Source organism: Tachysurus fulvidraco, chromosome 3 (assembly GCF_022655615.1).
Source record: "Tachysurus fulvidraco isolate hzauxx_2018 chromosome 3, HZAU_PFXX_2.0, whole genome shotgun sequence".
In the NCBI taxonomy this organism is placed as follows: Eukaryota; Metazoa; Chordata; class Actinopteri; order Siluriformes; family Bagridae; genus Tachysurus; species Tachysurus fulvidraco.
This window is the reverse complement of record NC_062520.1, coordinates 12635742-12660913: the sequence shown is the minus strand read 5'-3', so window position 1 is coordinate 12660913 and position 25172 is coordinate 12635742. Positions and strand designations below refer to the sequence as shown.

At 36.6% G+C, this 25172-nt stretch overlaps 1 protein-coding gene across 2 annotated transcripts; it reads left to right on the top strand.

The window, feature by feature from the left end:
- Positions 1-145: 145 nt before the first annotated feature.
- Positions 146-25060, top strand: plekhf2 (pleckstrin homology domain containing, family F (with FYVE domain) member 2). 2 transcript variants are annotated; one of them, XM_027149976.2, is made up of 3 exons: positions 146-430; positions 17528-17604; positions 21926-25060. In XM_027149976.2, exon 3 carries the CDS (start codon positions 21937-21939, stop codon positions 22660-22662), a length of 726 nt encoding a protein of 241 aa, XP_027005777.1. In that variant the 5' UTR covers positions 146-430; positions 17528-17604; positions 21926-21936; the 3' UTR covers positions 22663-25060. The 2 variants fall into 2 exon arrangements, with proteins under 2 accessions (XP_027005777.1, XP_027005776.1); XM_027149975.2 differs by lacking the exon at positions 17528-17604 and having other exon boundaries at positions 156-430.
- Positions 25061-25172: the final 112 nt, after the last annotated feature.

Below are 25172 nucleotides of genomic sequence, written 5' to 3'. Positions count from 1 at the left end.
AGAGAGAGAGGGAGAGGGAGAGAGAGAGAGGGAGAGGGAGGGAGAGAGAGAGAGAGAGAGAGAGAGAGAGTGAGTGAGTGAGTGAGTGAGTGTGTGTGTGTGTGTGTGTGAGAGAGAGAGAGAGAGAGAGAGAGAGAGAGAGTGAGTGTGTGTGTGTGTGTGTGAGAGAGAGAGAGAGAGAGAGAGAGAGAGAGAGAGTCGCTCTTTCCCTTCTCTTCACTGCTCTCAGCCATATTGTTCTCGAACACACCGGACTGTAAGCCGCACCAAACGCGGCAGAGAAGTTGAGAAGGAATAAAACTTTACGGATTACCTGTTAGTGGAGCAAGTCGGGTTTAATTTACTTGTCTTTCTAAGCGATTATAGGTGTAAGAGGACGCGGTGCCTGCGCGGCTGCTCCCCGGGTTAAACAACGCGGTTACTGCGCTGGGTGAGTTTATAACTTGCTATAGCACAAATGTTTATTTAATTCGGTTCAGTCAGACTTCCCCGTCATGTAACCTTAACTTCTGAATTAACCACCACCTACTTTATCAAGCTACAGTACTAAAAACCACATTTTTCTCAAACTTTACTTACTCTCGAGTGCTAGTTAATAAAAGCTAAGCAACGCGTCGGTTTCTGATGTTTATAGTTTAGCTTGCAGCTAAATAAAAACGACAGGTTGTTTCACACGTTTGTTTTTGGTCGGTCAGCTCATACAGACGTCACCTAAGAAGGGTTGTCGTTTTCAGATGGTGCTCTATTCAAGACGGAGACATCTTAAAAACACTTTAAAATGTCGATTAGAGGTGTGTTTTTTTCGCTAGCAGGCTAGTTATTAGCGGAACTGCTTGGTGAAACAAACCGACTCCTAACATCGTCCAGTCTCCCTTTAACTTTTCCTTACACCGTTTTTAACCAGTTGTTTTTAACCGTGTCATTTCCGGCTGCTAGCTAAAGACCGAATTCAAACGAATTTAGCAAATCTGATTAAAAACCCACAGTTTTGGTGTCAAGTTTGGGTTTAATCTGGGTGTATCACTAGCATGCCAACAGCCCACATTAATTAGCATCGTAAATTACTGGTTGAACAAGAAGTTAATGCTCTTTTAATGCTACTGAAGCTTTGTTTCTATCTGCTTACCTGTGCTTTCTTGAGAATATAAATAATTAACACAGCCTGCAGGTTATCCATGGAAGAGGAAATGGATATCTGTTTCTTACGAGATCTCTCCGGACTTTTCCTTTATTTAGATACTTAACATCAGGATCCTGGATTAGTGACAAAAAATGAGAGAAATGCTTCCTATCCAGGATTACACAGAGCAGCGATGACTAAGTGTTGAAATACTCAAAACAAAAAGATTATTTCCACTCGTATAGGTCAATGTGATGTGGTACTTTAGTGTTTAAAGTGTTGTTCTACTGACCAGAAGGTCATGAGTTCGAATCCCACGTCCACCAAGCTGCCACTGCTGGGCCCCTGAGCAAGGCCCTTAACCCTCACTTGCTCAGTTGTACAAAATGTAAGTCACTCTGGATAAGTGTGTCTGCTAAATGCTGTAAGTGTAAATCAATAAGCTTTAAACAGTTTGCATACAGGATGTAAAATAATATCCACAGATTTCCATGATCCAGCCTATTTTTTATATAATATTTCATAATGTTTAATATTTGATGAACATTTATTAAATGTATTATTCGAGCTCCTGAACTCTCCACTGGCAGAATACATTCAGTCCAAGTTGACATTATTTATAGGCAGCTTGTGTTGTGAGTCATCGAGGTTTGTATTGAAATGAAGGATTTTATTCAAATGAGGGAACAGATAAAAGAGATTAATAATTATATGAACTCAATAATATTTAAATTTGATGAGTGTGTTGTGATTTTCCATTATAGATTTAGTTTCTGAACATAGTCCAGCTCAGTGAAATGTTAGTTGTGGTACTTGTCTGAAAACTCAGGGTTAAGCTGGATATGCAGTAATGGCAACGTTGACATGTTTTCACACAGTCTGTCATAGAATTCAGCCAAGTATATTCATGTAACATGGAAATGAAATGTACTACAGTCTAAATCGCTTTGCATAAGATAAAACCAAGTAAAAACATGAAAGTTCATTGGCAGCAAAAAATGAGCTGGTCAAAATGAAAGTGAATAAAAATGGCATTTAATGCAATAAACTGAAAGATAATATGATGAAACCAAGGATTTATGGTTATTACCACACTGTAGAGTGAGAGTGAAAAATATCCCTTAACAAAAGTGAAGATGATGTTTATCCTTTGACCTAGCATTTTGTTCTGCTTTTTTCTGCTTTTTTCATCATTCAGTTTTGTTACTTTTTTTATTTTTGTGACTTTTATATTAATTTTTTTTTATTTATTTCTTTATAGCTATATACATTTCTTTATAACTGGATTCTTTACTTTACTGCACCTTTGTTACTTTGAATGTTAGCATTTTTAAAAAAAAATTTTGTAATTCGTAGGAAGTTCCGAGGTATTATTACAGAGACTAGATACGAGAGAGCGATGCTTTATTTATATACACGTATAAACGTGGTTACCCAGGCCAAGCGATGAATGAGACTGAAACATAAAAATACCTGCACAACGTATGTATAAAATATCCAGAATGTTGCAACAAGTGTTCGTTTCACAAAAATGTTAATATCCCCTGTATGCATCTGTACTCTGAAAGGGAAATGATGTGAAACGAAAGTGCAAAACAACTAGACATGAATGCCCATCTGCATAGGACAATTCACACAGGCTTCTCGTGATTTTTTTCATACAGACCAAGAATGGTTTATCTTCGCCAGGTTTACGATGACCCTCTCCTCACACCATATACACACACAGCAAACACCTACAACATTCAGACTCTTGATCAAGCCCACAATATCACAAGAACGAGAGAAGTGCTATATACACGGCAAATTTTTAACAGACTTTGTGTTGAGTGAGGTGATAAATATAATATTAATATATTTAACCTTTATTGTCTGTCTGAATATTGCATATGACTAATAACAGTAGCAATTGTTCTTTTTTTATTTATTCAGCTAATTTAAGCTTAAAAAAAATCAGTTCATCTAACCATTGTTTCAATGTTAATGACAGTAATGTCTGACCAATTACAAATAAGAAATATAACGGTGAAGTAAAGCCTTGATCTAAATTACAGCTAAAATACAACTTTTTTGCATTTTATCCAATTTGTAACAATACATAACTAAAGCCTAGTTCAGCTGTCTTGTTAAAGATTATTAATAGTAGTACTTTATTTTTTTTGGCTTTGTAGCAACTTCATATGTGAGATTTCAGAAGCCTAAACCTTTAATTAGCATGATACTACTTTTATAAGCAGAAGTTATATGATAAATTTACATATTCATGTATAACTGAGTTTTTTATCCAGTTGCAAGTGCTTGCTTTGACATAAATAATGAAAATGACAATTTGCCTGCGGTCAGCTTCGTAATTATTATTGGTGAAGCGTGATCAAAAAAGGGTATAATACAATGTCTTCAAGATAATATGGAAATAATAAGTCTTTCTTAAGTCATTTTCACAAACATGTGAATGCACGGTGCAATGTCTTCTTTTAATGTTCAACACAGCTCTCTGTGTTATTACTGCATATCTTTGCTGTGAAAAAAAATAGCTAATTAGGTTTGCAAAATTTTGAATACTGAATTCAGATCAGTTTACTCATGATTATGATGCACAGGTATTCTGTTATTCAGTAATGTATTCAGTAATACATCGTGTTATTCAGTAAACAGGTATTCTTTTATTCACTCAGCTTAAACACGTGATGTTTCATCAGTATTGGATGACATCACGGATAGAAGTTACATCACTGCCAGAGAAAATGCCAGCCATAAGTATTCATAAAGCATATCATAAAGTGTGTATGAAGTTTAATAATATATTGATTACCATGACAGTTTCAAATGATTGTCCTTTTGTCTGTTAGTGTTTAAGCCCATTATAGACTAAATGCTCTTTCTGAATGTAAAAGTGCTGGAACATACCTTTTTTTAAAAAAAAAAAACTTTTTTTAAAAGTTCACAATTAACCTAAAAGTTTATTTTGCTGCTGAAACATATTTCTTCCTACTCTCCCTGTTCAACCAGCTAATGTGAAAATACACGTTTTTATGTAGAGTATATATTAGTAAAATTTGAACGTTTTCTTAAGCCAAGCCGACTAAACTTTTTTGGAGTTTCATTAAAGCACATTTTGTTTGTACTTGTGTGCGTATGTTGATTTCCTGTAAAGTGAAAAGAATGTTCCAGACACAGCATTTAGTGATGCTCACAAAGCCCTGTAAAGGTTAACAGAGGGCCAGAATACAAGATGATTACTAAACAGTGCAAGGAAAAGCAGAAAGACAGAAGTCGAAGTTATTTGACTTCTAGCTGTGTAAAAAAAAAAATAAGAAATGTTCAAAATCTAGTTTCTAGGTGTGAAAGAGTGGTTAAAGCAGCTGGACACTGTACAATCAGCACTGTACTCAGGTGAATTTGCACACATGGAAACAGCATGTCCCACATGGAAACAGCTATTTTAATCGTTTTATCACACCTCTCTGGCAGTTTTAAAAAGACAATGTGGCAAATGGAACCGATTTTATAAATCAGATTCTGTCCTCCAAAGAAAATAATGCTGGACTTTAATCATCCTTTCCCTTAGCACAAGTGTAACTTTTGCTAAATGCTCCATCAGCTGTGGCATTTGTTTCCAGCTTCTGGCCAGGTTACTCTGGATAAGGGCATCTGCTAAATGCTGTAAAAATACAAAAAAAAAAAGGAAGATTCTTTTTTGTTTATTTATTTATTTATTTATTTATTTTATATAAACATGTCATTGATTAATGCATGTTGACATTATTTCTTACAACACTTCAACACATAAAAGCTTTGTGGAGGTAAGAGAAGTAAAATATGCCAGAAATAGACGTCCTAAGTGAGTTTCAGGTGATGAGTGACGTTGTGCTGTTGCTGTCACGTAAACTCTGCAGTATGTGATGGTGTTCTCTGTTTTCTCTGTTGTGCCACACAGACTGTCACTCTTATACCAAACTGTTTGTTGATTGTGTCCTATTTCTTGTTTTTACATAAGTGAAACCTTTCTTTCACAGACAAGAATTGAGCTTTAGCTTAGTGTCTTCCTGAAACAACTGCTTTTAATGTTAATTAATAGGGGGTGTAATGATGTGATTGTACAATTTGACACAGTGCAGTGAATCTTGTACATTTTTTCTACAGAAAAAATAAGCATTGTCTGAATACGTGCCTTAGGTTTCCTTTTTAGGTTGACATTCAACATTGTCAACATTGTAAAAGTAAGCAATTATGTTAAATAATATAAATATAATAATACCACAGTGTTTGTGATTCTTTCAGACTTAGCAGCATACACAATGAAGCGTAACATTTTCACTGGTGTCAAGCACAAGGTGTTGTGTCTGAAACACTGAGCTTTTCTTATTGTATTCCTGCATCTATCTGTGGACCTCGATGTGTTTTTTAATCTCTTTCACCGTGGTGATTTTTATAACCAGTGGCCAAATCTGTGATAAATTAGCAGTTTGTTTCACATGTTTGTTTGTGTGTGTTTAGCCAACACAGAAGGCTGATATGTTTGTGGCAATAGTGCTGATGTATTGTACTCATATTTGCCAATATCTAATGTTCTGGTCCACAACTCACTGAATGTTGGTGTTGAACTTTAAATTAAGCTGTAGTGCTTCCATGAAACCAGACCTTGCAGATTTGGGTGAATCTACCAGTTTCTGCTTGCTGCTGATGGCAACCATTGGTGTTTTTCTGTGATTTAATATGCTAGAATTAGGTCAAAATTTTCCCCTTATAGACCTTCATGATGTGAGAAAGAGGAAGATGCTTTTTTCCAAGAAGAGTAAACATGCTTGAATAAGTTTTTCTGTTTAATAAATGTAATAAGCAGTATTTTCTGACTTTATGCATTCTGTTGAATGTATTGTTCATTAAACAGACATATTGAATAGTCTCATCAAACAATACGATACATAAGTCTTTACACCCTTACAGCATGCATGTGCAGCTTGGCATTTGGTGGTCTGGTTATGCATTAAACTATTTTTCCATGCTCGTAAACCGGTGTATTCTCTGTAAACCAACAGTGTTTAATATCATTATTTATGATATACAGCTATAGAGAGGCTAATTTAAATCCTTAAATGAAAGACTTTCTCTTATAGGCCTTCTGCATATTGAGCAATGTTCATCACTTAGGTCCACTATGTAAAACAGTGATTTAATAAAACCACAATGTTTATTAAAGTAAGCTTTGTATCCTCCAACATGTATTGCAGTTAGTAGGTGGTTTCAGAACTGTCATCTCACTACCTGTTTTGATACGTGAAAAGCCAAAGTAGACCTTATCTTTATGTTAGTTTACTTCAACAGGATGTTTGTGCGTATGTGGAACACACCTACTCTGACTAAATGTGCAAAAATATACTTAATCTAAATTTTGATCGCAAAGTTCAGTCTTGGCGTGGTTGTTTTTTTTTCTAGAAATTAAATGTTTCTTAAAGCTTACTTTAATAAACATTGGAGGTTTTATTAAATCAACGTTTCACAGCTTCTGTACTCAGACAAATTCCGAAATGATATTTGATAAATGATTCTGAAATGATATTTGTAGCTCTGTGATATTTTGGTTAAAAGTATGGAGTTGCTGCTATAGACCACGCTATAGGCATGATTCTTCAGTCACAGAATGCTTTCTTTAAACCCCCAGTGTCTGGGAGCATAGACAAGTGATCCAAATGTACTCAGAGTGGTGGAAGTTACCACTCTTTATTATCAAAGTTAATAATATATAGGATATAATTAAGTTCTTCTAGTTATTAACCTGTTTGGTTTATCCTCTGATTTGAATGGGATTTTATATATATATATATATATATATATATATATATATATATATATATATATATATATATATATATACATAACCCATACTTTACTGACAGAAGATATTAAAGTAATAGTTGTTGTCAATAATAACTGTACACCTGAATGTATTCCTCTAGGACATAAGCAAACTGCAAACTATTAGTGCACACCTTTTAAAGAATGTACATGAAGTAGGCTAAATCTGTAGTGAGGGTGTCTGTGGGAATTATTTCAGTTAGTGTTCCCTGACTGCAAACGGTTTGTTTGTTCATTCATTCATTCATTAATTAATTCATTCATTGTTCTATCATTGATCATTAAATTTGACCAATTTTGAGATCAATTTGGGAACTTTATTAGGAACACTTGTACACTTGTATATTCTTGCAATTCTGTAATCAGCTAGTCATGTGTCAGCAGTGCAGTACATAAAACCATGCAGGCCGGGAGCTTCAGGTAGTGTTTATGTCGACTGTTCCTTATTAGAATAAGGAACAGTCACTCCAGTGGCATGATAGTTGGTACTGGATAGTCTGGTTTGAGTATTTCTATAACTGCTGCTCTCCTGAGATTTTCACACACAAGTGTCTCTCAAGTTTACCCATAATGGTTCAATAAAAAAATTTAACCAGTGTCCGTGAGAAGCAGTTGAGAACAGAAAAGCCTTGTTAATGAGAGAGGTCAAAATAGAAAAGCCAAAGTGGTTTGAGCTGACAGAAAGGCAACATTAACTCAGATAACCACTCTGTGCAATTGTGGTTAGCAGAAAAGCACTGGATTCACTTTTGTCAGAAAAGAACAGAGAGCTGAGGCTGCAGTGGGCACAGACTCACCGAAACTGGACAGATGAAGCCTGGAAAAACATCACCTGGACTGATCTCAGTTTCTGCTGAGGCGCACAGATGGTAGGGTCAGAATATGCTACCAACAGCATGATTCTGTTGACCCAACCTGCCTTTTTCTTGGCACACTTTGGGCCTATTTGGACTTGAATACCACAGACTAAATATTGTGACTGACACTGTATCTCCTCTTGTCCATAATGCACCATGTCAATGCATAAATTGTCTTAAACTGGTGTAATGAACTTCCCAGATCTGAATCCAATAAAAAAAAAAAAACAACCTTTGGGATGTGGGAGAACAGGAGATTCACAGTTTGAAAGTGCACCTGAAATATCTGCAGGAATTGTGTGATGCAATGATATGCGCAAAGACCTGCATCTTGTGGTATCCATGCCATGAAAAAATACTGCTGTTTGAGTGCAGAGAGGCTCTACTCGGTATTAGTAGTGTTCCTGATAATATCTTTGCTTACTGTAGGTATGTAAAACAATTTTTATGTATTTAATGAATTCATCTAGTTCCCAGTGGGGTTGAAATAAGTAGTCAAGTCGAGGTGGCAGTGTTCTTCTCAACCACACTGTAATAAAACATGTTATAGTTGGTGCATGGTTACTCAAAAAGCAGTCAGTTGATTTAGATTTTATTTTTCCCTTGAATTTTGCTCCATCTAGGTTCCAGAGAATAATTTTCGCAAGACTGTCATCTGAACATGAAAGTTCAAAATATGGTCATGTTTATGCACTGCTTAATTAGTTAATAAAGAATGCATTGTAATATGTTGTGCACTTGCTTCAGGTGTGGTGTCAAGCGAATCTTGCTAGAGTAGTCAGACGTATTGGGGAGTGACTGTTTGTGCTGCTTTCATGTTTTTTGTTGTTGTTGATTTTGTTTTTAGATTTATTACATTATATCTTTAATTCAGTAAAAGATCTTCTTGATCATTTTGTGTGACTTCATTTCCAGAGCCAGTACGACTTTCACCTGGCTTAAATTTATTTAGAGCTGGTACAGAAAAGAAAAAACTCATGAACTCTGTAGAAGATAGCACTTTCCTAATTAAATTTTTTACCCACTAGTGCACCGACTGTGCACACAGACGTACTTGGTTGAGTTACACTTAAATCTGTCTCACTTGTACTTTAGAAAATTACCTTTATTTGATATGGTAGGAATGCTGTCTGGGCAAACAATGAACCAGTGGTTTTTTAATTTATTATTATTTTGTTACAAGAAAGTGAGCAGTGGTGCACATTGATGTAGAAATATTTCTTTTGAGACAAGAAGACCTCACTCCATAATTTAAGAAAATGTATAGAACACATTTATAGCTGCTAGTCTGGTCGAGCATGGCTTTCAAAAACAGATTCAGAGCTGGTATAACATGAGCCATTTTTTTTGTCTTAAGGTTTTATATCTAACAATAAATATTATATATGTATTTCCCTAGTGGTACTTTATTCTGTCTTATTTAACACACATCTTATTTTGAAGCCAGTAACCATGGTATTTTGGCAGTGTTGATGTATTCTGCCTTCCATGCTCATCTCAAACATTTCATTACAGCACTTAATCATCATCAAAGCACTCCTTTCTAAGCCACTGACCAAAGCCTGTTTTAGCCAATGTGATGTCTTTTGGCTTTGTCAGATTAGCCCTACATGATACAGATTCTCAAACGAAAGACCAATGATTAAAGAAAATGACCGTCTGCTCTGCTTGTGTTATCAGTCAGCATGGACTAAAACATTCTTCACAGTTTTGAGCTTGTGGTAATAGAGACGTGTATTTTTCTTACAATATGTTTTGTTTACGTTTCAACATCACCACTACCATGAGTACCTTTCCTTGTGGGTTTGTTTTGTTGGCAGTGGCAGTAGCACACCATATTAACTGATGGCTCTAAAAACATTTCATGATTAAATTCTTTTACAATTTTAGTTTTTTGTCAGTGACCGCATGGCATGACTGAATATCACACAGTCTAAAGTCCACATTTAAAACTTGTATTTTGAATTTTTATATTCCTGTCACCCGAGAAGTTCAGATAAGCGAATGAATGAATGAATGAATGAATGAATGAATATTCATGTCAATCTGTGGTGCAACAATGTCCATTGTTAAAAGTGCTATACAAAATAAAATCTAATTCAATTAGTCAGGTTTATGAGACTGCATTGGCATTAAGTCAGCTGCCTTCTGCCTTTCTTCTGCTTTGAAACTCCCACCTGGTGACTGCAAGAAAATATATTTGGAGATCTGTAAAAAAGACACTCCAAGCGAGTTAAATAAAACACATTACACGTGCTGTATACAATCCATTTTTATACATTTGCATCAAGTATTACAAAAAAAGGAGGAACGGTAGCTAGATCGGAAAATGTTCAGAGTTGATTGTGGAGAGAGAGCCTTACTCAATGACAGCTCATGGAAAACGATGACTGAGAGGAAATTTACTGCCACTTTGATTCAGTCTCTTCACCTAACCGTGGAATTCAACAGTCTCCATCCATTTTACACCAGTCTGCTGTCCATATATATTAATAAGTCGAATCATATCCGGGATAAGCCGGATCTAATAGCAATATTGTGACGATCGTGATGCAATACAAGTATTTTTTAATTGAAAAAAAGCTTATTAGGTGTTTGTTACACAGAATATACAGTATTCATTTCCTTAAATTATTTTTTGAAGCAAACCAAAATTTATTATCTGATATTTTCATTTTATGGTCCATCTTTAATCTGATGGCCAACGTTTGAATACTTCATTGACCGATATACTATTTTATGTTTTTTTTTTCTCTCTCCATGAACTAATTAAGCATGCAGGTAACATGATCTTCCTGCGCTTTCATCACAGTTCCTCACCTTGAGGCTGTGACCAGCTTTTCATCATACTCAGCATGTTAGCTGTTGCCAGTTTGTGATTTCCATATAAACATGCAGATGTGTAAACACTGTGTAAGCATCTGTGTCAGGACACTGGTCAGGGAATCTGCAATTTTAAAGACAGTCTTAATTATTAACTAACAGGTAGCTGGAACATTAATTCCCTAAAAATTCCCACAATGCACTGTAGGAACCAAGCCACATCAGTACTCACTATGTTACCTTACTGGATTTGATGTCATATTTTCTCAAGCCTCTTACAGAAAAAAAATCCTCACAAACTCTTTGTTTATAAAAAGTAAGTAGCTTTTTGTTGTTGTTGCTCTCAGTACATACATTTTGTTCAGTGAAGTTAGGTAGACAGGGAAGTTTGTCCGTTTTTAGTGCTGAACTATGCTAGTGCAGCATCTCAGGGTTGAGAAAAGTTATTGTTTCTGTAACAGGAATTTACACAAGTATCTATTAGCAATACATGACAACATGTTTAGTGATTTTGTAAGACGTCTCTGATTGAGAGTATCAGAGGTGAATCTGTTTTACGTTTTCTGTCACAGGAAGTCTTCAGATTGCAGGGATTTGTGATTTCTCAGTGAAATAAAGCTGTAAGTTTTGAGTGAAAATTCAGGTTTAGCTGCTAGAACATAAGTTATAACTTGCTCTGTGGATGTTCCATAATGTTAGACATAGACATTTTTTTTCATTTACTTTTTTCATTGATTAAAAATGGGAAATTGCTGTGGTGACTGGAAACATAATCACACCCCCATCGTTAACCTTTTTTATAACCGTACCATGATATTTAATTCATCACTTACAGCAGTCCCTACAGGATCTCACAATTTTTGTGATAGATAAAATTAGCCAGCTCAGGCCTCAGATTTGGCCCAAGACGTCTTGTTTGTGTGGCATTCAGCCGATTCCCACCTTGACTGTTGTCTTTTTGAAATCCTGGAGGGACTGTTATACCTGTTGGTCTGGAAAAAAGGAAAAAGTTGGTACCAGGGACCCTCAGAAATGTTCAGGTTTTCATCAGAAGAAAACAATGAGGAGAAACTTAGATTCATATATTTAAAAAAGGGTCTCAAAAAAGGGGTTTAAAAATGTTTTGAAATTCTCAATGCAGGACAGTGTAATTTTGACTGATTTTGTCTGGTCATGTGTATGTTGCATCAACTAATGTTTAGCAGAGAAAGAGGACAGTCCCTGATGGACCAGCCGTCTGCTGTGAGTTTAATGACGCATCAGCATTCCACAGAGAGAGGACGCTCTGCTCTGCACCTGCTGCTGCTCTCTTCTCCGACTCCCTGAACACTGCTCTCACTCACACACAGCATTCAGAGAAACTCCCACACAATGGAGTGGATTGACTGTGTCATCGTTAACTCTGGCTTTAGAATTAATTTTTGTTTGTTTAATGCAAAACTGGTTCTGCAAGATGGCTCACTGGGAGAGGCAAATGGGGTTTTCAGTGTTTGCAAGATTTGTTCATACAAGAAATCATCCTCATTACTTCCTGAGCTTTCAGTCCTCCTTGGTCATGTGCCAAGCTGCCGAAAGCTGTGAGAGGCAGGGAAACAGGCCAAGGGGGAAAGACTGCAAAAGGAACTTGTGATGACTTGCACAAAATGCAGGAACTATTAGCTGTACAATATCGGACAGGATCTTTTTTAGTTCCTGCTTGTGTATCTGGGAAAAGCTCTTTCACATATCTGAGACTGATTATTGTAATGACTTAATTTAAGGCTAAAGAAGGCTAGCAGTGTGTGGTGAATTTCTTTATCATTCAGGAATAAAACTACATCATTTAACAAGTTTTTTTTAAGCATGAGTTTGTTAGCTTCTGTCTTGTCAATAAGCAACTTTACATTCTTCACAAGTCATAATTTACTTATTCATCTTCAGTCAAGTCTTTGGCTAACCGACCGTTTGAAGATATGTCTATGTTGATTTAATATAAAGGAAATACTAAAAGATAAACTTATTTAAAGCTAAGTGCTGATGTGTTATTTCTGATGCTGTGCACAGACATGTGGGTTTGCAGTCACTCCATGAAGAGGGGAAGGAAGTCTTGGTTAGGAAAGACTGATCCCAAGTTGATGAATAGGGCTTTTTCTCTGGCTTTTACTGGTTGACATTATTTTATGCAGTATTAAATTCGGGAGATATGGTGATGAGTATCTTGAAGTACTCCATTTTAGTTTTGAAGCAGTATTTCACTTTGCATGAAACTTATAAGTTACACAACCTTTGGCGCTTCCCCCTGTTGTGTACATCATGTTGTCAGACCAGGATTGTATCACATGAAACCACCAAATAAAAATAAAGAAACATGTTGTTTTTCAAATAATCCTAGGTCAAAAAAATGGAAATATATCTGTAATATCTGTCACTTTATTGCAAGGAGTGAGTCAATACTACAGTCCAACACACACACACACACACCTAATACGCTCTTATCTCTTGAATTACATGTAATAAAATTATAACGAATGTTTAAAGGTACTAAAGAAAAGGTAAGTAATCATACTGATGAACCTAATTGGAAATTATTCCCCCTGTGTGACTAGTGCTTAACATCAAACCGTGTCCTGTAGACATTTCTCTGTTTACCTAGAATGTGTTTAGATTTTCTTATCACTCAGGGTAGAGCAGCAATAAATAGATGATTCTTTACTTTATCTCAGCTTTTACTGATAAGCTATTAACTGCATAGTCCTCAGGCCTTTTCATTTAGGTTTTTGCCTCTGATTGTTAGAAAGAGGTGAGAATAGAGACCACCATGTCAAAAAAAAAAAAGAAAGCTTCACCATATCAAAAATGACATTTTATTAGACCAAAAAATTTATTTATGTGGAATGTACACCTTACAAGTCCGTGTACAAGCTGCTACTTTTATAACACAACTAACATCTATGGTTTACAGTTTTGTCTTGAACCCCTTAAAGGAGCCACCTGAAATCTCTGCTTTTGTGTGTTTTTAGCTAAAGCTGTGATCAGACCAAGACTGTGTAAAATTAACCCAGCAGAAAAGCCAGTTCTCTGAAAGGGGAAAGTACGTGGGACATGAAAGAGGCATGAACTTCTGGTTTCGCTTTGTGCTGACTTTGTCTAGGTGAATTTTGACCCGTGAGTGTATTTTCCTGGGTCTTGTGATCCAACAGAAAACACGAAAGCAGGACTGTGTTTTCTTTAGAAATGGAGCAGCTGTTAAGTATTACGGTTTATTAGCTTTTGCTATTAGCTTTAATAGCTGTTTTCTTACTGTTACTTGGTGCACATTTGGGAAAACAAATGTTAGCTGGTGGTGAACATTGCCCTTACATGCCCCTATAAGGGTCTAACAGCTGTCAGAATAGTGCTTGACAGTATCATGTGGCCGATGGCTTTTTTTTTTTTTTTTGTGTTTTTTTTTTTTTTTAAACCCTTTGAGTTTAAAGCCCTTTGCTCGGTCACTGTCATAGAGCTCTGTCCGCAGGAACTACATTGGCTTTTAAAGTGTTTAGAAAAATTGGAAACACCAACAGATATTCCAGTCCAGATTAAATCTTTATTTTTTTTAATTATGTACTAGATAGTTTTTACAGATTATTTGTGAAATAAATAAATAAATAAATAAGTAAATAAATGGACAGGTAAACTTATATTTTATAAGTGCATTTTGATGATGGACAAATCAAAATAGCCTAAAAATGTCTTAAAACTTCACTACATATAGAAAAGATTTCTAGACTACTTTTTTCAATCACAGGGTGACAAATAAAAATTAGTAGCTGAACTACGGCTAATGTTATAGAAACAATAACCTCAGATGGCATACCTCACAGGATTAATATAATCCTGTAATATGTAAAATGCCTTGCAGTTACAGCTGCTAACAGGGAAAATTTTCGACCAATCAGAATGAAGAATTCGACAGGTGTAATTTTTTATAATCCACAAGAAAGTGACCACACCAGAATTTCTTGCTAAACAAGATCATGGTCACTTGTTTACTGCAGGCTATGGCCATAGCAGATTATCTCACCATAGTGTTTCATTGACTGGAGTAAGGTAGAACTTGTTATAGAAAAGGTTATGGATATGTAGTCTAATGTATCATGTGAAAGTCCGAGTTAGTTTATTTGTCACATGTTCACACGCCCCAGCATGTTAGGAATTCAGGGTCAGCCATGATTCAGCATCCATGGAACAGAGAGGGTTAAGGGCCTTGGCTCAAAGGCCAGCGTGGTAATATAGGGGCTTGAACCTTGACCTTCTGCTTAGTAACCCAGAGTACTTAACTGTTAAGCCACCACTACATGTAGATTAAACCTATGTAACAGTTTTAATGTGAAAAGCAGTATTTGGTGAAAAAATGTGTGCGGGAAAAAAAAAAGCAGTGTTTCAGGTAATATGGTTCAGTCTGAGCCTGGCTTCTAGCTTTAGAACCCACTTGCTTCAGTGCCTACTCTTGTCCAGCTGTTCCTTTATAGATGGAGCACATGGAGGCAGATTATTATTAGTCGCTATTCTTTTTTTGATTATACGTGTAGAGGCACAGGGGAAACGGCTTCTCTGAAAACTGTAGCACACTTAAATGGAAATGCCACTTCCACTTCTGCTTCTCTCTTTCGGCACTAACTCTTATTGTAGCTTCTCTGTGTAGTAATTAATGTTAAATGAGTAGAATTTCAATAAGTAAAATGATAACCTGTGATTTTCGACAAGATTGCTTCTGTTAAAGTCAAATTTAAAATTTTAATTGAATTCAAATTTATTTGTATAGCATGTTTAACAATGGACGTTTTTACAGAACATAAACATAATACAAAAGTTTATTATTATACAAAGCTTAATATAAAACAAATTCAAGATTGATATTAGACTTATATTTAAATTATTGTATTTATCCCCAATGAGCAACCCTGAGGTGAATGTGGTGAGGAAAAACTCCCTTAGATGGTAGGGGAAGAAACCTTGAGAGGAATCAGACTCTAAATGGAACCTATCCTCATATGGGTGACGCTGGAGGGTGTGATTTATAAATGCACAGTCTGACAATTGTGTATTGATTGGGGTTGTTGTCCTCAAAGACCCGCTCTACCACCTTTTAGTAGATTTTGATATTCTGCGAACTACCAGAAATTCTGAGTTTTCTGATCTCAATGAGCATGAAGGATTGTAACGTGTTAGAAGACTAGTTAGATACATGGGAGCGAAATCACATAGCTTTTTACATAAGTAGCAGCAGTTTGTATTCAAAACAGGTAGCCAATGTAGAGATGATAAATTTGGGGTTATATGATTATATTTTCTTGACCAGGTAAGAACCTGGCAGCTGCATTTTGGACTGATGTTGGAGAGCTTCTGTGTACTGTTTTTTTTTAAGCAATAATTTATATTTTTGTCATCAGAATTTAACAATAGAAAATTATCTGGTCTTTTAAATCCTTAACTGTTAACCTAGACAATTTAGATATTTCATTCTGGTTTTGATGAGATATATAACTGTGTATCCTCAGCATAATAATGGAAGCTAATCCCATGCCTTCTATTGATGTTTCCCAATGGAAGCATGTATATTGGGAAAAGCAGAGGTCCTACTAAAAAGATCCTTGAGGGACCCATAATTAACGAGCAATAAACTGGAGGATTTTCCTTTTAAATCTACAAAATGGCATTGATTGGACAGGTAGGATCTAATCCAACTTAAAGCCTGTCCCGGAAAACCTGTGTGTTAAGACCGACCGATTTTTTTATTTATTTTTACTCTTCAAACAACTAATACAAAAACTATTTTAGTAAGTATTGTAAATATATAAATTGCCTAGGCCTACATACAAACGAAGGCTACGTTCTTTCTTTTCAATTAAAAACCCGTGATGTCATCCATGTTTACTGGATGTCACACTATGGCCTGTGCTTTTGCTTCGTCTCATACTCTCATTCACTGTCAGAGTCAACGGTTTGCGCTTGGTAATGATGGCTGTGGCTGCAGTAAACTAAACATTCACGGTCACCGTTCAAAGTCATATGGCTTCGGCCACTATAATAAATCTAAATAATTCATTAAAACAGCTCGACACCACTTTAACTTGTGGGTTGCAAATGAGGTTTGCAATGATGCGCCAGAAGACACGGGTTGAAGACCCAGTGTGTGACGTCACGATATGCTAATTTGTTAGAATTCATATCTACGTAATCACCATCACCAAAATTGTCCTTTTTTTTACATTGAAACCTGAAAAAAAATATAGACCTACCTACCTTTTTTACTGTTTAATGTCTAAGTTCAAAAGAGAAAAAAAACAACATATCATTCAAGTACTAAATAATGTTTGCAAAATTGCTGTGGACTTGTTGTCATAGGAAGATCATGTTATTTGTTTTGGCACTCGCCAACCTCTTTATCTTGATCATTTTTTACCACAACAGCAGGCTCTGTCATGTAATATTCCTTACTTATTTCAGTCTTTACACCCATGTGGAACTGATTCAATAACCTGTATCTGTACTGGTCCGGTGCCAGAAAAAGATGGTGGACCAGGTATAAAATGGAACATACTGCATACCAGATCCTGTAACAAATGGCAAAGATTAGAACTGGATTTGGATAAGAAGTACATTTTTGTAATATATTTAGTACAAGTGGAGACTATTTACTATTGACTTGTAAGTTTAAAAAAATATATATCTTCTTAAAGAAAACATATCAGTATCTTCAAGGTTTCACTATCTGTACTGGTAGAGAAACAGTAGTATTATAGCATCTCCTCAGGCCCCTGAAGGTTTCTGTGTAACAGTATGTTTAGATTTCTGTGGCCGAATTCACAGGGTTGACTGGTCCTACCATGTGTTACTTTCATGCCTTCAGAGAGGGGAAGTGAGTCAGCTGTGTGGAGATTCTTGTCACCACATGTCTTGTTCCAGATTTGCCTTGACTTGGTTGAGGTAAGGAGCTGGAAAATTTGTCATTTACAAGACTGAGTTTTATATGGAACTTCATTAGGCTTTCCAAAGAATTTATGTGAATGTCATTGTCTTGAAAATAGCTGGTGTTTCCCTTTGCACTAAGCAGGAAGAAAATTAGGGTTTCTTTCCTTTCACAAATGGAAAATGGGAAAAAAAATTCTGCAGTTAATAAAAATTTTTGTCACTTCAATATGGTAAAGGCTATGCATAGGCTATGAGTAATTTTTAGGTTGATTTAGATGTTGATTTAAGATGCAGTGAGTCTAGGTGTAGCAACACACTACCATATATACACTCCTTAAACAAATCTTAAGACCAGGGAAAATATTACAAGTATAATTCGCACAGGTGGATTGTAATAAGGTTGTAAGCACTTTTTCAAAAGACCAAAAGAAGAAACGAGCAAGAGACAAAAAATAGAGAGTAGGCAATTTATTGAAAACTGATTTAAACAGACTGTTCATCAGTTGATCAAAAGTTTAAGACCATAGACTTTAAAAGTTAAAATCTGTGGGGGAAAAATGCCTTTAATGTCATTGTACTTCAGACAGTCACACTGTCATGATCTCCTGATGGCAAAAGCAAAAAGGCTTTCTGTTTTTGAACATGGCAGGATTGTTGAGCTGCACAAGCGAGGGCTCTCGCAACATGCCATTGCTGCCGAGGTTGGACGCTGTAAAATGGAACCTGGATGGTCCTGATAGCTTCCAGCGATACTGGCACGACAAGGAGATCCCACTGGAGATGTGTTAAAACCTCCATTATGATATGAGGTGCTTTTTCCTTCAATGGGAAAATTGAGCTTCAGGTTGTGCAGGGGCATCAAACGGTGGCTGGCTATGTCGACAAGTTGCAGCAGGCATCCCTCTTGACTGAGGGCTCTCGACTGTGTGGTAATGACTGAGTCATTCAAACGTGACAATGCTGCAAGTTACAGCACCTGTTTGACAAAGGACTTCAGGGCAATAACGTTGCACTTCTGGACCATCCTGTGTGTTCCCCTGAATGTTTGGGGGTGGATGGCAAGGGAAGTTTACAAAAACTAATGTGAGTTCCAGACTGTGGATGCCCTTTGTGAAGCCATCTTCACCACATGGAGCAATGTTTCCACCAGCCTCCTGGAAACAGTTGCATCAAGCACGCAGAAAGGATTGTTTGAAGTCATCAACAAGAACCACAGGGCTACTCACTAGTCTGTGTGAGTGCTTCTTTGACACTTATAGTTCTGTTGTGGGTATTTTTGGGCTATGGTTTTAAACTTGTGATCAGCTGATGAATAGCCTGTTTGAGTTTAAATGCAGTTTTCAATAAAATACCAATCTTTTTTTTTTTTTTTTTTTGTCTCTTGCTCCATTTTCTACTTTTGACATTTTGAAGCAGTTCTTACAACCTGGTTATGATCCACCAGCCTGAAATGAAAATACTTGGAATGTTTTCCCTGGTCTTACGATTTTGTTCAGGAGCGTATATACTGTACAACTTTACATAACTGTATTGCAACTACTACAATTACAACTACTATCACAAGTATCATAAAGTTTTTAAATACATTTCAGTTAGCCTTAGATTTGTTGTTCCCTTAGAAATGTAGCTTGCCGTCTCTGCAGTTCAGACCCTGGTGTCCCATAATAATACTAATTAACAGCATTATCGCACTTGTGATGAGTACTGCTTAGGCTTACTCTGACCTGATCTCTGAAAAGAAGAGAATCTTAGAAAAGACTTAAAAAGATTCCAGACCTTATACAGTCATCCTGGGCACTGCATGGAACATAACACACTGAGAAATGTGTTAGCAAGATGAATTTGTAAGCAAGTCTGCACATGTACCAGTGTGGGTGCATTCAGTGTTACACTGTGATGGTGTTCATCAAGCATTGTGTAGTTTTCTGAGGGATAAAACCATAACTCTGATAATTCTCACAATTTCCATTAAGTTGATGGCTGTACTAAGATTAGTCAGTGTAGAAGCATTAACGCCTGTAGGTGAAACCCATGTAATTAAGATTTTCCTAACTTACACAGGCTCTTACACCACTACTCTGTGCACCTTCCTCCAGTAGCACAATGGAAAAACCTTTTTATGGTAGAACTACTGATATTGTCCTCTGCATGACATATCTTTGCTTCAAGCTTATATCAAGTTTTTCTTGTCTTCCACAGTTGTACGCCACTTTGGTTAAAAGAGTTTACAAAACTAATGAATGTAAATGTAAGATGTATATCATAAAAATAAATAACTGACTTACACAATACCGCAGAGGATACCTAAAATGGTGGATAGTAGAGAACACTACATTCTCTACATACCTATGGTAATGTACAATAATGTAACAATAACAAAATAGAACAATTATAATAAAAGTCAGGTGAATGTGGTCTCTTTCTCTCTCTCTCTCTCACAGGAATATGTATTGTACAGTTTCACACCTTTTTTTTTTCTTTCTTTGGTATTTTCCAAGCATCGCTGCTCTTTTGTTTTGGGGCCATTATTATGCAAAGTAAGGGCTTTTTGAACACAAGCAGGACGACACCATTTTCTGATAACTGAGACAGCTGGGTATCAAATGCAGGCCTGTTTTTTCAGCTCAAGTAGGATATATGGGATTTACAGGTTTGTTTTGTTGTTGTCGTTTTTTTACATTTTCATAACTTTAATTTGAAGGGTTTCTGTGGGTTGCTGAGAACACCTGGTCTCTGCTAGAGTTTCCTCTTTTCACTCAAACTCACCAAAACACCCTAATTTTAAGTGTAAATTTGAGTTTTTGAAAAGGAGGGCTTACCATTAACCCTTGAGGCCTGAGGGCATTTTTAAGTGGCTTTCACACTGGCAATTTAGTCTTAAACACATCGGGGTTTGCATGAAAAAACGGTCATGTTAATGCTATCACATGGACCCTGATGCGCACGGTGACACTAAAACAGAGATTACCTGTAGGTGGGGGTCTGAGTTCAATTTGCACTGGAACTGTGCTGTAATTCAAGATTCCAATAAATCTGAACGCAACTCAGGTTTACACTTGTTCAAGAAGTAAAATAATCTGCATGTGTGTGTTTTAGCCGATGGTGACTCATTATGGTGAATCATTATTTTCCACAACACGAACAAAACATTATTATTTTAATTTCCTAATATGCTACAATCAATCTGGGTTTATGTATCAAATAAGATTAGTACATAGGGGAATTGAGGTCCTGTTTCAGCATTGGCTCCTTGTGTAACATGTGGCCACTTGTGCAAAGTAGATGTTGCACAATGGCATGCCATGAATAAGACTAAAAAACTGGGTACTAGTGCTGTACACACACACTGATCACAATGTGAACAACTATTATGAAATGCATTTTTACAACATTGGCCTATGTTTCCATTAAAATTGTTATTATAGGGAGCAACTTTTCCTTGGCAAATGAGAAATGCTCAGGAGAAAGTGGAAGTGAAAGTTCCCAAAGTCTAGACATGATCAACAGCAGTTACACAAACGTAAGACACGTGGCAATAAAACGTCCAACTCTAATCCAAATCCAGATTGATAGACCAAGGGTCGTAGTGCCCTGTGAAACTTTTGCCCCTGCATTGCCCTTTATTGGGACTCCCCCTGAGATGTCTGAAATATTATGTACTCTCTAGTACTGGGTGAGGTGGTAAGGTCAGATCATTATTATTTTTTTATACTACACACACACTATTTTTCTTGTATCATAGACTTTCACAATGTGTAAGTATAACCTTCGCATGTCTTGTATTATGTATTACTTTATTGACAATTACATGTTGCCAGAATCTGTAAAAAAAAAAAAACCCCACTGTGACGTGGAGATGGTAACACTCTCCTTTAGTGAGTCATGTTGACGTTTGAGTAAATTCCTCATACTGAGATTTAAATGTCATGAATTATGAACAGCCTTCATACTCCCATGCTATTGCAACTTTTAGCAAATATTTTTTTTGTTTAAATATGAAATATGACCAACAAATGTTTAATAGTATGGGTTATCTACAAATGTTTGTTAATTGTCCCTTTTTGCACTGCCCAGATAACTTTCTAGTTTACTTCATCTGTAGGTGGTGACATTCCACACAACTCATTTTTAAACATAGAACAAAGGCACAGAGGAAAACTTGTCACCTACACCAACATGCATGTATAACTAATGGAATCATTTCACCTATTTATTCAATTTAAAATTTTGAACCCATGTATGGATACTTTTAATGCTGTCATAAAATGCACTAAAAAGTAAGTGGTAAGTGCATAGTGTATAACTTATTGGTCCTTTCTTCTTTCTGTGTTGTTAGGTTACTGAAAGATGGTGGATCGCTTGGCAAATAGCGAAGCTAACTCCAAGCGCATTGGGGTCGTGGAGGGCTGCTTCGGTACAGCTGGACAACCGCTGGCCATCCCAGGCCGTGTGCTTATTGGAGAGGGTGTGCTCACCAAGCTGTGCCGCAAAAAGCCCAAGGCCCGTCAGTTTTTCCTCTTCAATGACATTTTGGTGTATGGCAACATCGTCATCCAGAAAAAGAAGTACAACAAGCAGCACATCATCCCGCTGGAGAGTGTCACTATTGACACAGTGCCTGATGAGGGAGATCTTCGTAATGGCTGGCTCATCAAAACACCAACCAAGTCGTTTGCAGTGTATGCTGCCACAGCCACAGAGAAATCGGAGTGGATGAACCACATCACTAAGTGTGTGTCGGATCTGCTGGAGAAGAGCGGCAAATCGCCCACAGGAGAGCACGCGGCCGTATGGGTACCCGACTCGGAGGCGACAGTGTGCATGCGATGCCAAAAGGTGAAGTTCACGCCGGTCAGCAGGCGCCACCACTGCAGGAAGTGTGGCTTTGTCGTGTGTGGTCCTTGTTCTGAGAAGAAGTACCTGTTGCCCAGTCAGTCATCCAAGCCTGTGCGTGTATGCGAGTTCTGCTATGATCAGCTCTCCACGGGGGCGACTCTACCACCACGCTCGAACTCATACAGCCGCACTAACAACATCTCTGACGACGAGGATGAAGACGATAGCAGTGACTGAGGAAAGGGAACCTTCGCTTTTGCTATTTTAGGATTATCTTCAGTTCAGGTCCCAGTGATTTAGTGTCTTGTTCCTCCTTAAAAGGTTTGAAATTAGCAAAGATTCTGTGAAGGTTTATTGTGATTTTACTTTTTAGTACAATATTAATAAAATGGCATAATTAAGCTACCTTGAAAGCATATACACCATATGCATAAAGGTGAATTGCAGGATGAATCAGGATGAGTACCTGCATTCAGAAAAAATATTGCTTATGGGCTCACTTAGCCTTTTGCAGCTGTACGCACAATAGATATTCTGTCCAATCCCCCTCAGTCTTGTAGAAAATTCAGATCAACCCTGTTCACTCCTGCAGTTAGGTTGTCCAGTACCACCTGTTAGCCATAATTAGTTTAGTTTATTTACATCCTTGATATTTTCTAATGAAATTAGTTGGTAAATTTTTCCAAGATATAAACAAAGTAAGTAATTTAAACTACAGCAACACTGACCAGGATAAAGAAGGAAGGATGGATGGATGGACCCCATTTTACACCAGATGTGTAACGACACATCACCCAGCATCCAGTACGTTCCCAGATTTACCACAGTGTTCTTTGTCCCATGAGTTTCATATCAAAATGCCCACAAGACAGTAAGAATTCTGCTCCATTTCACACCACTAAATGGCTGTGTGAAGACAGTAAACCTGCTTGCTAATTTCAAACTCTTTGTACAGCTAATTTTTTTTTCTTTTTCTTGATTCCTTTATATTATTGTTTTGTTTACCAATGAATCATAGACTAGGATATGACACTTGTTTTCTACAAGGAAGGGTTCTCACAGCTGTTTCGCTGCTGACAGTATTTCTTTCTAGCTCTTCCCCTATCAGGGCCTGTATTTATTACAGTGGGGATAACAAGAGATACAAAACGATGCATCTTTTGATAGGTTTATATGTAAAACTTTTTCCCTGCTAGTTAATCCTTCATAATATTACTCTTTGCTAATGACAAATCAGAAGTGTTTGAGTTAAACTAAGTTCATAATTGTATATAATGTGGTAATATAGATAAAGTCCCAAAATATAACCTGACAAAGGCCTTTAATGCCATGGTGCCTTCTTAAATATTTTTGTAGAAATGATTGAACCTATAAAATCAATTTTATGACCTATTAGAAATTTCTTACTTAAGGTATAAAATGAACATGTATCTGTTTAAATGAAACCTATTTTAGGTTTAGTAGTCCTAATGCACTTTTTGTTGTTTTTAGATTACCAGTGCTATCCTGAGAGTATATAACAGTAGCTTTTGTTAGCTCAGAACTTCCCTGTGCTTTTATTGAAGTGGGGCTACACTTCATTGGCCTGTATGGTCACACCCATGTCTCAAAAGGGAATAGAGATGCAAAGCATTATGAGGAAGTAAACTTCACATGACCTTGCCTTATTTACATTGAATCACACATGACTAAATGCACTAATACTTTGAATTTTGAATATAATATGTCATTTCTAATATTGTAAGACTGTTGTGATCTAGCTGGCCTGTGCTGATGTATAATTGAGAGCAGGTAGAATTACAGTTGAATATGCAAAGTTTATCAACTTTTCTTAAATTTGTTTCTCAATAAGGACTTGTCATTAACACTTTTTCAGAACTGACTTTGAAAAGGGAAATTAAATAAAGTTTGGATTTAGGGTCTCTAGCTTTTATAATCCATGAGAAAAATAAATCTCAAATAGCAAACATTATTATTTAGAAATTAGTTTGTATTGTGATTTTTCTTTTGAATAACCACAGATTTAAGAAAATACTGTACAGTGTCTGTTTAATCATTGACTTTCGGTCCTGTGTAGACATTATGGAAATAATGTTGAGCTCCAACTGCATTTGCGCGTCTCCTGAACATCTCCCGATCAGCTACCGGCACTTTGTGTGTTTGCTCAGCCGAGGTGGAGGGTCAGCACACACGAAGCAGCAGTGAAGTAAAGTTCTGTGTTGTGACCGATCTTCACACAAGAGGAGCGGAACATGCCTTAAAGTTCTTGCACTCGGATTCTCTAACACCAGTCAAAGTGTGCTGTTGCATGGACCGCCTGTCTGGCTTTAAACTGACACCAAAACCAGCACATGTTCATAATTATATGAGTTGCCCGACTGCGTGTTGTTAAATTCACTCACCTGAGTATGAGATGGTGGATTCAAAGGTAAAGGGCAAGAAATTTCAAGAGAATTTTCATTATTTACCTAGTATTGTTTTTTCTTCCCCCCTTTCCTTTTTCCTTGTTTCCTTCAACCTTTCTGTCTTGTCATTGAGAACTTTGAAAGGGCTCAAAGTTGAATGTAATCCAACATATAATTGTTCATACTAATTTTCAGGAACAAAATATATACATGTATTACATTGCTTACAACCTGTGTCTTGTGTTGTGTACCACACACATCTAGATTAATGCTCTTAGTATCCAATAATATTTTTACATGATTTACAGTATTAATATTTATTTATCTTGTACATAATTGGGA